The sequence below is a fragment of the Aplosporella prunicola genome, assembly GCF_010093885.1.
Source record: "Aplosporella prunicola CBS 121167 unplaced genomic scaffold K452scaffold_16, whole genome shotgun sequence".
Lineage (NCBI taxonomy): Eukaryota > Fungi > Ascomycota > Dothideomycetes > Botryosphaeriales > Aplosporellaceae > Aplosporella > Aplosporella prunicola.
Window position 1 is genome coordinate 437,151 of NW_022983544.1, and position 13,380 is coordinate 450,530.

General features: G+C 52.6%; 5 protein-coding genes across 5 annotated transcripts; all 5 read left to right on the top strand.

Annotated features, from left to right (window-relative positions):
• Positions 1-1,994: 1,994 nt before the first annotated feature.
• K452DRAFT_288716 (uncharacterized protein) lies at positions 1,995-4,254 on the top strand. The gene is made up of 2 exons (XM_033540712.1): positions 1,995-3,917; positions 3,974-4,254. Exon 1 carries the CDS (start codon positions 2,128-2,130, stop codon positions 3,805-3,807), a length of 1,680 nt encoding a protein of 559 aa, XP_033396331.1. The 5' UTR covers positions 1,995-2,127; the 3' UTR covers positions 3,808-3,917; positions 3,974-4,254.
• Positions 4,255-4,966: 712 nt separating this feature from the next.
• K452DRAFT_49096 (uncharacterized protein) lies at positions 4,967-6,323 on the top strand. Its single transcript, XM_033546736.1, has 2 exons — positions 4,967-5,830; positions 5,888-6,323. The coding sequence occupies exons 1-2, from the start codon at positions 5,157-5,159 to the stop codon at positions 6,066-6,068; spliced, it is 855 nt and encodes a 284-aa protein (XP_033396332.1). The 5' UTR covers positions 4,967-5,156; the 3' UTR covers positions 6,069-6,323.
• A 724-nt stretch (positions 6,324-7,047) lies between these two features.
• Positions 7,048-8,559, top strand: K452DRAFT_252389 (uncharacterized protein). Its single transcript, XM_033538249.1, has 2 exons — positions 7,048-7,592; positions 7,648-8,559. The coding sequence occupies exons 1-2, from the start codon at positions 7,269-7,271 to the stop codon at positions 8,275-8,277; spliced, it is 954 nt and encodes a 317-aa protein (XP_033396333.1). The 5' UTR covers positions 7,048-7,268; the 3' UTR covers positions 8,278-8,559.
• A 733-nt stretch (positions 8,560-9,292) lies between these two features.
• K452DRAFT_288719 (uncharacterized protein) lies at positions 9,293-11,201 on the top strand. The gene is made up of 6 exons (XM_033540713.1): positions 9,293-9,433; positions 9,497-9,511; positions 9,569-9,683; positions 9,749-9,884; positions 9,948-10,597; positions 10,649-11,201. Exons 1-6 carry the CDS (start codon positions 9,410-9,412, stop codon positions 10,867-10,869), a joined length of 1,161 nt encoding a protein of 386 aa, XP_033396334.1. The 5' UTR covers positions 9,293-9,409; the 3' UTR covers positions 10,870-11,201.
• A 628-nt stretch (positions 11,202-11,829) lies between these two features.
• Positions 11,830-13,071, top strand: K452DRAFT_299354 (uncharacterized protein; the record flags this gene model as incomplete). Its single annotated transcript, XM_033542218.1, has 3 exons — positions 11,830-11,893; positions 11,950-12,805; positions 12,912-13,071. The coding sequence occupies 3 exons, from the start codon at positions 11,830-11,832 to the stop codon at positions 13,069-13,071; spliced, it is 1,080 nt and encodes a 359-aa protein (XP_033396335.1).
• Positions 13,072-13,380: the final 309 nt, after the last annotated feature.

Below are 13,380 nucleotides of genomic sequence, written 5' to 3' on the forward strand. Positions count from 1 at the left end.
ACAAAGCGCGTCTTCCCCATAGTCTTCAGGGTGATACGACTGCGGCATTGGTGCTCCTCACTGATGGACCATAACGCTCCGAAGCTTCTGGGGGACCGGGATAAAGTCGATGGGCGTCTTTGATTGGTAGGGCTTACCGGCTTGCTGCATTTACATGACGCTGCGCGACGTGCTGCTCACAGAGCACATGCGAGGTACGAGCTTGCAACGGCAGAGCGATGATTTCGTCTTCTCCCGCAGACCGACTCGGTGGTGCACAACGAGAGCCTTAGAGACATCTGGCAATGTCTTGGGTGACAGGGCGAGATGGCTTGGGCTAGACGTGTTCAAAGTGCACCAATCATCAAATGCTACCGTTTCATTGCGGCCGTTTCGACTTCGGTTCGTGCTCTCCCTTAGGATGCTTCATGGTTGAATCCGACAAAGGTTTTCAGCTTCCTTGTTTCCTCGAGCCATACTGCGAGAAACATCATACACTGGACGGGATCCCTTCATGGATGTTGTCTGTATGGCACGAGGTATAAAGGGAGGCGCTCCTTGTCGCCTGCGAAGCCTCAACGCCTAGGTTTGCATGATTTTGCCCAATGATAGATTGGGACTGATAATCATGCTAACTAGTCATCCAGTACTGTACATCCAGAAGTATGACTGCTGAGAGTCTGACTTCTTTGAACACGATGCTTCCGGTACCCATCAACATAGTCGAAGGTCGTATGGGTACGGCCTTAGCTCTTGATAGTTTACGCAAGGGGTCTCTTATTTCAGGCACGGTCCCGCAGGCGGATATTCGACACGCGGCGGGTACATTCAGCGCTTGCGATGCGACCTTTGAGACATCCAGACGCTGTGTGCGGTCTCCCACGAAGCCACTGCAACAATGCTTTCAGGATTTTGGGCACCGGAACCCCGCAAGAGACGGAAATACGATAGGAATAAGATGAACTAGCGCCCATATTACTGGCGTTACAGTACAGGCTACCAGGCCCAACGGAGGAGGAGAAGAGAGGCCCTGCGTTTGGGGGATGGCGGCTCGAAGCTGGGGCAATCCCAACAGGTTTAACCCAGCCTCCTGGGTTCCCAAAACGAGAACTGACGTTCAACCATCGAATGAGGATTAGAGATCGGTGCGCAATGAGCCAATTCGCGAGGCTTTCCGATTGGCCTGTCTTGTCCTTCCTAACTCCTTGGTGGTAGTCAACCACGCGGCCTTGGGAATTCTAGGTACCGGAGCCGGCTTCAGTTCCTGAAGGGGTCCATTGAGATTCCGCAGCACCGGGAATAGGAGGCAGTGCCAGTGTAGTATGTCCGAAATACCGGAATCTCCTGGATAGCGCTCCACGAATACATCCAGGACCTTTTGTATCAACCTAATATCCCAAGCTCTTCAGATATGAACATCCCCTGCAACCGCGAACCTTAGAGGTTCCCTCGCTATGGGAAGGTTACTATGATCCTCATGGTCTCTTCAAGCGACGTAAGGCCGGCAAACAGTACCGAAGCTCCATCGAGCACAATACAGGGAGATCCATCATACAGGAAACCATCTGTTCCTTTGGCAGGAAAGTCAGTGAAGAGAATGGCGAGTGTAGTTTGCGCGAAATCGTCTGCAAAATCTCTGGCTTTGCTGTCAAATTTGCCAAAGGCGGTCCATCTGCCGCATTTGTACTAGCGACCCATCTCTGGGTACTGGACTGCAAACTTGACACATCTAATTCTTTGCCGGCGGCATCATCAATCACATCTCCGCTATCTTGTGCAGATCATGATGTGCTTGAATGAGGGTGCGCAGCAAGGTCAGGAGATGTCTTCTGGTTCGGCAGAGTCGACAAAGATCCGATGATGGGGGATGCCCCGCCATTTCTGTGCCGTAACCATCGCCGACCTCGGCCGATGAGGACAGAATAACCGCATCGACGTAGCTGCCCAAATATCGACTATACGATATCGCTGATAGGCAGGATCACCCCGAGAATACTGTTTTTGCTTTGCTGAAAACTTCCTGGCCTGGCTTGTGCAGAAGTATACTCTCTTCGAACGAAGTAAGCACCATCTCTTTCCGTCCTTCTCTTGTCTTGTTGTCCTTCCTCTTTTCATCAAGTCCAACCGACAAGCGGTGCTCTTATCATTATGCTTCTGCATTTTGTAGCTTGTCTTCCGATTTTCAATTTCATACACCATACTCGTGCACAGTCCGCAGGCTTCGATTCGCGAGAAGCTACCATTGAGTCGGTACACCACAGTCTGTTCGTTGGCCTCTCGACATGTAGAGAGGTTGTATCCGCCTTTATCACCAGGATCGAGGCTGGAAACAATAACATCAATGCCGTCGTTTCTTTAAATCCATATGCTCTTTCTACAGCAGATACTCTTGACGAATCTCTGTCTGCGGGTAATGCAACTGGGCCCCTCTTCTGTATCCCAGTTCTGCTGAAGGACAATTATGACACGGTGGAGATGAACACCACTGGTGGTTGTCTTGCATTAAAGGATTCTTTGCCGACAGTTGATGCTCCCACGGTTACAGCCCTCAAACGTGCGGGTGCTGTTATCCTGGGCAAGGTAAACTTGCACGAGCTCGCCCTGGAAGGTCTCTCCGTCTCTTCATATGGGGGACAGACACTAAACCCCTACGATTTCAGTCGAACCCCAGGAGGTTCCTCAGGAGGTTCGGGTGCCGCCATTGCTGCTTCGTTCTCTGTGCTTGCCACTGGAACTGATACCGTCAACTCTCTACGGAGTCCTGCATCGGCAAACTCATTGTTCAGCATCAGACCAACTAGGGGTTTGATCAACCGTGCCGGCGTTATTCCAATCTCTTATACTCAAGATGCTCTTGGTGTCATTGCCCGGACGATAAAAGACGTTGCCTCTGCTCTGACCGTTATGGCGAGTGTAGGATACAGTGCAACGGACAACACTACCGCTCTGGTTCCAACCGCTTCTCAAGGACTCGATTATATGGCATCTTTGGTATCTTCTCCGCAGTCCTTACGGGGTGCACGCCTGGGCTTGCTGGAAACATTTTTCAACCGGACAGCCGACATTGAGACAACGCCGGTAAATGTCGTTATGGAGAACTTCGTAACGAAGCTGGAAGCCGCCGGAGCTATCGTTATACCTATCAACGAAAGCATATATAATGCTACGGCTATTGCTTCTGCTTTGGACGTTCAGCGTTTTGAATACCGCCAGGAGATGGACACATACCTTCGTACCTCTAATCTCAGCGGCATATCCCCCCGTTCTTTGACCGAGCTGTATTCCACAAACAATACTTCTGGCTCTGTTTCCGGAAATGGATCCTTCTTGGTCATTCCTTCCGAGTATGAGTATGTCACCACAGCTCTGGTATCATCGACGTCGAACACAACCTATGCCGCAGTCCAGGCTGGCATACGCAATCTCACACTTGCTCTCCAGTCGACCTTCTCTCGCAACTCCCTCGACGCTCTCATCTATCCCGAGCAGAAAAACCTTGTTGTCAAGCTCGGTGCTGCCTCGCAGTCCGGGCGCAACGGCATCCTCGCCGCCCTGACAGGCAGCCCTGTTGTTACTGTGCCGGTAGGCTTCAGCAACACCACGTCCGACGCGCCGCTGGGTGTTCCAATCGGTATGGAAATCCTGGGTCGGCCGTGGTCGGAGCCAAAGTTGCTGAGTCTGGGTTGGGAGATGGAGAAGCTGGGGCGCGTCAGGAGGTCGCCGCAATGGGCGACGAAGTACCTAGAGCCGAAGTTGTACGAGAGTGTGCCGGCCATGAAGCCAAACAGGGGTAATGTGCCAGACGCATATCCGGTCGGCGTCTTGTGAGGCTGTAGGACTGCGTCCGCGTGGTGTTGTGCGAAGCGGGCTAAGGTTTGGTGACGGGCGAGCGTCACTGCTCGTCTGTACGCCCTGTCTGCCGTGATCTTCTTTCAGGTGTAAGCATAGATTTCGTATGGCCTGCAGCTCTAGAGACCTCTCTTACGTTCAATAGGCTTTGTATTTATGAAGTTTGCCGTGGTTGCGGGTAGGCGCCGCTCTTTGGACAGTAGCTCCTCCGGTTGGCGACACAGGAGCAAACAACCTTCTGCATTACAACTGTCACATCGCCTTGCCTTGTCCCCTGACCATATATGTTCCACAGGCATGGCAATGTCTTGCTTGTCGCATGATGTTTTCGATGTTGTGCATTGGTGCAAGCTCATCCGCTACCGCGTGGACCGCTTCTATCTACGTACAAAGGCCGCAAGGAACTCCACAGCAAAGACTTCAGCGCAAGGACAAGCTTGGATGGTACCAAGTGCACCCTAATCTTCGAAGTATAGGGCCCGAGAATACTGTGTATCGGTAGCTGCAGGCAAGACACAAGGACAATCAGGAGAGTGTCAAGACGGAAATGCGTTGCTGCCCAAATCAATCTCCGCTTCCACTTCACAAGGAGACGCCAGAGGGCGGTCAACTCAGATGAAATAGAACTACTGCTGGACGCGACACTTGAACGAAACCAACACCACAAACCGACCTCCCACAAAGTTTTAACGAGCAACGAAGGACATCCGCAGTCCGAGCCTCCAGCAGCGCCAGTAACCGAGTTCCACCAACACTGTGCCGCGTTCCCCGCTGTCCCATTTCACTGCTAGCTCACATTGTCTATGCAACACTGGACGTGCCAACCGCTGGCAAGAAAGGTCAGTAACACGGCTCAATCTCTCATACGACAGGGTCATGGCAATCCCATCAACAACATAAGCTCACTCATGGATTTCGTAGGGATCTCATAGCGTTAGTCAACCCCGATCTCCTTTTTCAACTCAGTCCAGCCACGTGGGCAATGGCTTTTCATCGAGCAAACACCTAATGTCCATAGGCAAACGGCAACCAAAGCGCAACGACACCCAAATAAATCGTGATTCAACGCCACAAGCTTGCCAGCAATATTAGACACGGGCCAACGTTAGCATGTTTGATCTGAAGTCAGCAGCATGTCTTTCCCAGGTAAGAACGATGATCGGTTCCGGATTCTTAAGGACAAAGTGACTTGAGCAGAAGGAGATACACCGTCAGCTGGGAGATTCACTCAAGAATGCCGACCCTCCCAAGGGCCTTTGTACAAGGCAGAAGCCCTTGGAAAGGAAAAGGGTGAAGGGTTGGTCGCCGTTCAGGACATCAAACTCACAATGTGGGCGGGTAAGCCTCTATTTTGCGAAAAGCCCTTCATCCGACTAGTCCTGGAGGACGACGAAAACGAGCAGCAGCTCCTCCACGAAGGATACAACCGACTTTCCGGCATTGACAAGGCTACCATAGACAATCTAGACTCAGCCCATGATATTCCAGTTAACCTTTATGATGAGAGTGTCGCCCCATGGAAGGCAATGGCCTGGACCGCTGGAGAAGCTTCACTTGAATCACGCTGGCTGACAAATGCGCATAATCTCGGCCCTGAAGGAGGCTCCTGCCTCTTCGGGATAATTCCCAAGATAAACCACGACTGCATGCCGAACTGCGTGCTCTCATGGGACGCAGAAACACAACAGGGAGTAGTCTTTGCCGTAAAGGACATCCAAGTAGGTGAAGAGCTTGTTCTTTCTTACGTCGATACCTTCCACATGAAAGATGAGAGACGATCATATCTTAGGCGCCACTTCGGTTTTCACTGCAGTTGCAGTACATGTTGCAGTAACGTCGGCGACGAGAACCGCAAACACCTTGGAAACTTATACAGGGATATTGAAGAGCAGGACTACAAAGAAAGCGGCAAAGAGAAACGCAATGAACTCATCCAAAAGCTTACCATGATAGTCAAGCTGATGGAAGAGGAGCATCTGGTGGATGTACGCCTTGCTGAAGTGTGAGTACATCCGGAAAAATGGCAGTTTCCCTTAACTGATACTAATCCGGGCTTTAGGCAGAACATGCTTTCTCTCGAATTTGAAAAACAAGATATGCTTGAGGAGGCCGTAAGTGCCTTGTGGAAGGCCGCGGAGGTATACAAAATGTGCCTCGGGGAAGATCATGAGCTGTTTACGGAGGTTGTAGCAGCGGTCACCAGACTGGAGGACATGGAGTCCAAAAGAACTTCGGAATGACATCAACAGCCGTCCAGCCGTCGGATATCCTGACTACTCGCTCGGTGTTGAGAAATTGAAGAGCTACTAAGCAGAAGGAGAACATGGAGTCCTGAGAAACTCTTTTCAGCCTGAATTGCATCATACGTATCCATGTGCAAGTAAAACTGGTAGGAAGTGACATTTTAAGAGAAAAAGGATGCTCCAAAGCGACGAACCGCCCAGGCAGAAAGATCAGTTCAGCAATAAACTGTTATTGGCCCCTATCCTCTCTATGCCGCGCTCGAGCTTACAACTATTGAATTCTACCGGTTGCTTACGCGCGTAAGTTAGAACAAAGAGGAGGCCGTGGACAGTGGAAAGCGTTTTCCCCCGACGCTCGGCATGGCGGTTAGCGGATCAAAGGGCGTAAGAGCTCATCCGGATTGTTGCGACTTATTCGAAACCGTAGTTCACATCCGGCCAAACCCAGGAGGGGCTTAGAAACCCCATACGTGTCGACTTGTCCAGCAGCAGAAGCCGTTGAGGTCATGTGGTACGGTGTTGTTGAGGTTGTATTCGGAGCAACGCCCGCAGTTGCGTCGTCGTCGTCGTTGTCGTACTCACCCCACGCAACACGTATACGAAGGGTTCCGGCCAAGCCGGCAGCGGGTTGCCGTTCAGTCAGTCCAGACCCGGCCAGCCGCTCGGAGTGGCGCGGTTCTGGCGCCGAGACCCATCATGAAATGGGAGCTGACGATGGAGATGGCACGGATGGATGGCAAAGACGGAGGGTGCATGGGTAAGGTGTGGCTGAGCTGCGGGAAGGGGTCGTGCTTCGTGGCGATCATTCACCAGGGCTCAGCACTAGCGCCCGATTAAGCGCCTCGTTGGCAGCCAGTCCTTCTCATGTCGCAGCATCTGCTGAGACAGGACTGAGGCAAAACCACTAGGCGGTTGGTGGCACTCGTATGCATGTACGTGGCTCTCCGCGGTGGGCGTGCATGCTCACATCCATAGCTGGGGGAGGGAAATTGCTCACCCCCTCGTACAAATACTCGGGCGTGTCGGATTCGCCCACTTCCGCGCCTCTATGACAAAACGCGCGAATCTCTACTCATTTATACCGAGCCTGGAGCTAGCTGATTACCTTGGCTTCCTTAGTTCCAGCTCTGACGAAATCCTTCTTATTCCTTTGACATCCCCGCCACCGCATAGTCCGAACCATACTCCTACTTCGTCATGACCGCAACAGACCAGCCCGTCGCACAACAACCATCTCTAGCCATCGATCCCCCAAAGACCGAACCGCAGCCCAAAGACTCCATGTCGCTGGCAACTCCCGACTCCGAAACCGCGCCTGCTTGTGATTTCGACCCGACGGCGGACTTTAAGGGCGACCTGCCTGTCTCGCAAGACCTGCCCACCCAGGAAGACTTGGACAAATGCGCAGACCTGCTTGTCCTTGACCAGAATGGCGAATCGCATTCATTCAAGAGCATATACTCTGGCGAAGGACAGGCGACGCGACAGATGATCATCTTCGTGCGGCACTTTTTCTGTGGCGTATGTCTCTCAGCAACCGGAATCCTCAACGACAAGGTCAACTGACAGTATGCAGAACTGCCAGGAATTCCTGCGCACTCTCTCCGCGAGCATAACCCCCGAAGACCTCCTCGCTCTCCCGACACCTACCTCACTCTCGATCATCGGCTGTGGCAGACCAGAGCTGATCCCAATGTACACTGCCGCAACCAACTGCCCCTTCCCAATCTTCGCCGACCCGACCACGAAGCTCTACACATATCTCGGCATGGCGCGCACTCTCTCCCTGGGCGCGAAGAGGCCTGACTACATCAAAACAAATATAGTCTCGACGACGGTGCACAGCATCATCCAAGGCGTCAAGAGCGGACGCGGCGCGGTACAAGGTGGCGACATCAAGCAGGTCGGTGGCGAGTTCATGTTCGAGGACGGGCAACCGACCTGGACGCACCGGATGAAGAACACGAGGGACCACGCGGAGATTGAAGAGCTGAGCCGGGTGCTGGGCCTGAAGGAGCGGAAAGAGGGCCGGAGGAGGAGCGAAGGCTTTAAGGCGCTGGCAAGAAGAAGCGCCAGCTGGGATCGCAGACCGAGGTTCGACAGGGAGAAGCGGAAGTCAGCCCCATTGACGCCTTCGCCCGGGGTTCTCGAACGATCTCCTGTAAGGGACCAGACGGCTATCGCGGAAGAGCCTCCTACTTCATGATGAAAATAAGGTGCAAGGGTTCTTGGCATAGCTATGGCGTTTAGGACTTGCTCGCGGAGTTTACGGCTGGCGTTTTCTTAGACATTAATTACCAGGCGACTGAGAGATTGGATTGTGTTTGAGCATGGGGATCATTAACGGTGATGTCAAAGCTGCGAGCTGCAGTTACGGCCGTGTAGGTAGATCGGGACAGAAAGTACCTGCAGATAGCAGAAAGAATTTGGGAACGGAAACCAATTACACATATTCCAGCGGCAGATAGCTAAATACTTATCATTGAACATTCTATTGTAGTTACTGCGGTCTTCCTTGCGGTTGCCCCGGTTTCTAGACTACAGCGGCGGCAGATCTAACCCGCGCAAGCCAGGCCTTCTAACTAATCTCGGCACGCCCGAGGGGAATCACCGAGCTAGGATAAGGAGGGGGCATTACAACATGATTGACCTCCCAGGATGGATTCAGGATTGACAGTAGTTATTTTTGCAAGATGGTCCATGCCGAATGTCTCTGGGGCTCATCATTTATACTGTAGCAGCGCTGACGGCGACCACGGAAGCCGATGCAATCGCCGGTTGTTGCCATTGCTCTCGCAGCAAATTACAAACCAAGAGAGTAATCATTCCCTTAACGGGTCCGAGGCCGGTGTCTAGAAGGGGTAAAGCATTCCGACGCTCGGCAAGCGGGCTGAGCTGCCACACTAAAAGCAGTGACCCCGCTATACCCCGCCGTGGGCTAGAGTATGACGAGCGCCCTGCCTGAAATGCCGGCGGGAGGAGGATTGCGAGTAGACGCCCAACAAGGGAAGCCAGGCGCATGGCCGAGGTGGGGTTCGCGGTTCGCGCGTCCTGAACAGCCAGTCCGGCGCGCCGAAAGCCGTGGTTCTGCGCAGCTGGACCCTGGTCGTGAGTCGTTAGGGCTTGTCATTGGAAGATTGTTGATAGCTGATGATGGCAACCGACGATGGTTTGCCGGTTCCGAACTTCCCCCACATGGTCTGCGCGTTTCGCAGACGTCTTTATATCCCGCCGCTGCCCGCGACTGTCGCCGTCTTACATTTCTCTCTGCCTTTTGAGTCTGCCCGTTCTCTTCCCCCCACCTTTATACCCAGAGCCCCGCAAACCCATCCCTCACCATGTCCGCCGACACCGTTGGAAAGGTAAGCTCCCCCATCCCCCATGCCCCAAACGCGCTCGTTGCTAACCTACCCCTCTCCACGCAGACCATCACCTGCAAGGTTCGAGAAAACCCCGCCCTGCGCTCTCTCGCTCTCGCCCATTGACCATCCCCGCAGGCTGCCGTTGCCTGGGAAGCCGGCAAGGACCTGTCCATTGAGGACATTGAGGTCGCCCCGCCCAAGGCCCACGAGGTCCGCATCCAGATTCACTACACCGGTGTCTGCCACACGGGTAAGGATACACACACGCTGCCGGATTGGTTTTGGGGCGCAGGTTTGCTGAGATCGGCCTTCTAGATGCGTACACCCTGTCCGGTAAGGACCCCGAGGGTGCCTTCCCTATCGTGCTGGGTCACGAGGGTGCGGGTATTGTCGAGTCTGTTGGCGAGGGCGTCACCAATGTGAAGCCCGGTGACAACGTTGTTGCTCTCTAGTGAGTCTGCCCTAGTGACGTGCTGGCGGCTGGAGACATGGATTTGAGGCTAACATGGAGCAGCACCCCCGAATGCCGTGAGTGCAAGTTCTGCAAGTCTGGCAAGACCAACCTCTGCGGCAAGATTCGCGCAACCCAGGGCAAGGGTGTCATGCCCGACGGCACCTCTCGCTTCAAGTGCAAGGGCAAGGACCTGTTGCACTTCATGGGCACTTCCACCTTCTCCCAGTATACCGTCGTTGCCGACATTTCCGTCGTTGCCATCACCGAGAAGGCTCCCATGGACCGCACTTGCTTGCTCGGCTGCGGTATCACCACCGGTTACGGTGCGGCCGTTATCACTGCCGGCAAGAACGGTGTCGAGAAGGGTTCCAACATTGCCGTCTTCGGTGCTGGCTGCGTCGGTCTGTCTGTCATCCAGGGTGCGGTGAAGAACGGTGCTAGCAAGATCATCGTCGTTGATGTCAACGACAGCAAGGAGTCCTGGTCGAAGAAATTCGGCGCCACCGACTTCGTCAACCCCATGAAGCTGCCTGAGGGCACCAGCATCCAGGAGAAGCTGATTGAGATGACGGACGGTGGCTGCGACTACACTTTCGACTGCACGGGTAACGTCCACGTCATGAGGAGCGCGCTCGAGGCTTGCCACAAGGGCTGGGGCGAGAGCATCATCATCGGTGTCGCCGCCGCTGGCCAGGAGATCTCGACGAGGCGTAAGTTGGCCCATGACTAGCCCCGAAACAATTTACTAACCGTGACAATAGCATTCCAGCTCGTCACCGGCCGTGTCTGGAAGGGTTGCGCTTTCGGCGGTGTCAAGGGCCGCACTCAGCTCCCCGAGTTGGTCGACGACTACATGACCGGCAAGCTCAAGGTCGACGAGTTCATCACCCACCGCCAGAACCTAGACAGGGTCAACCAGGCCTTCGCCGACATGCGCGCCGGCGACTGCATTCGCTGCGTCGTTGACATGCGTCAGGCATGAATCGGTTGCGGGTTGAAAAGTCGATTGTGAGGTCAGGAGTTGGTGCAGGAGTTGGTGCAGGAGTTGGCGCAGGAGTCGGCGCATATGTGATGCCTTATGAGAACGGAAGTACCCCTGGGCGGTTGGAAGTCAAAAACGGGGTGTGTCGTAAATATGAAATGAACGATTTGTCGAACATAGATGTGCTACAGTCCGATCCCCTTGAAGCGTTGATTGTTTATAACGTTGCTTCTCTATAACGGTAAAAGTGTGCAAACGGGAGTTGCTAATCAACTCAAATAGTGTATACCAGGCTTGATTAGTTGCGGTTGTCATGTTGGCCATGGTTGGACTGGCAAAATGGGAAGCTTGCTCGATATAAACCTCATTATAGGAAGAAGGTATGGTTTGCCCGAAGAAAGCATCTGTCATTATATTTTCCAAGTTGATATTATTTAGGAAATGTGAACGTGACACCAAAACATTGATGTTTTGTAGATACATCTACCAAGTAATAAAGAACGATTGACTATCTAAAGAATATCTGAGCTTACGAATGAGTGTTGAAATAAGTTTAAAGCTAGTAAGTGTTTATCTTCCTTGGCGTTTACTGGGATGTATAGAAGTGACTCCTGGGAGAGAATCGAACATAGACCAATAGAAGAGCAACTGCGGTAGACCTATCGAAGATATCAAAGTCTCCAAAAAGAAAAGGAAGCGGCCAATGTTCAGTTACGCTAATAACATAGGAAGCTACCATGGCCTCAAAAGGGAAGTCGAGCTTCGCACTTGCTGCTTATTTGTTTGGCGTCGTTGTCGTGAAAGAGCTTCACAACTCCAACTATCAGTGAAAGCATCCATACCACATCTCAATTGTTTGCTATTGTCACTATTGTCACTACTTTCGAGCACTTCGTAAAATACCTCTCGTTCTTACCACTCTATCACATACGGGTTTCATTACATAGAGTGTATCTCTCCATGACTTCTGATAGTCAAACCATCGTTGGCATGGATACATCGGCGCCCACCACGGGGAATAACGGTACGTTCAGCGGCCTCGCGGGTAGAAGCAAGCTGACAACCATTTTCTCACGTTAGATCCTCAAGAGCAGACAGCTCCAACTCCAAAACTCTTCGAGATCCGCCCATCCCAAGGCAAAGGCCTCGGCATCTTCGCCGTCCGCAACCTGGAAAGAGGCACCCGACTTCTCGCCGAAGCACCTCTCATTATTGTAACAGCACAAGGCGTCAGGTCTCCAGAAGGATTCCGCACAGCCATATTAACGGAGTTCCTGAAGCTCAACGCTGAGCAGCAGGGAGCATTCTGGAAGTTAGCCGCCTCGCCCAAGAGACTGTCAGAGGCCAAAGAATTCATTAGTATGCTGCCCTCAGTTAACGACGACCATTGGTCTACGGAAGCGAAAGCAAGCTCAGAGCGACCCGTTTCGCCCTTCGCGCCCCTCAGCCGTGACGAGCAGAGCAAGATCATCGCCATTGGCCGCACCAACATCTTCGGCCTCGACGGAACACTCGACGGTGTTTGCAACGAAGCCTCGCGCTTCAATCACTCCTGCACCCCCAACGCGGATTACACCTGGAATCCAGCTCTAAAGAAACTCACAGTGCATACAGTGAGGAAAATTAGTGCTGGTGATGAGATTACACTTACATATGTACCGGTGCTGGAAAGTCGTGCGGCGCGGCGGGATGCGCTTGAGCCGTATGGCTTCGAGTGCGACTGCGATGTGTGTACGGCGGATGCTCGCTTGTGGATGTTGAGTGATGAGCGGAGGCAAAAGATTTATGACATTATGCAGAGCTTTATGCACTGGAAGGCAATGAGCAAGGAAGACGAGGATATAACAGAGCCGACCTTGGACCAAAAGAGGCTGTTGGAGGAGGCAGTGGATTTGGTGGAGTATGAGAGGTTAGAGGGGAAGACGCTTGGGATTATGTGAGTACTTCTTCCTCTTCCGCAGTTCATTTCCCTCTCGCTTCTCGGAGAGGCCTTGGTTATGCTCTGAGAGGAATGGTGTATACTAACAAATACTCCCTGGCAGTTATTTCCTAAGTTTTAAGGAGGGCCATGGCGACGAACTCCACTTGCAGCATTTGTTGGAGGCCCAGCAGATGTACCAGGGCGACGACCACCCTGACACGCAAAAGACAAAGAAAGAACTGAGCGAGATTGAACATCCGTTCCATCATATTACAGACTAAGAATACGGAAAGACGAGAGCAGGCTTGCTGGGTAAATGGATGCGCTCACATCATTCTCTGGCAGCATACAGGCTGCATTCCCATTATTCTCTGGCAGTCTAGAGGCTGCGTTGGTATCACTCTCTGGAAGTATAGGTAGTGGTCATTACTTGGCCAAGGAAGAAAGCGTTAGCTAATACATACATCCATTCATGTCCATGTTGAGCATGCAGTGACTCATTGTTGCGGATACAATTGTAATGAAGCTTGTGTTATTATCGAAGGAGGAGATATTGTCACAATATACATGGTTCCATGAGCTATACTTCT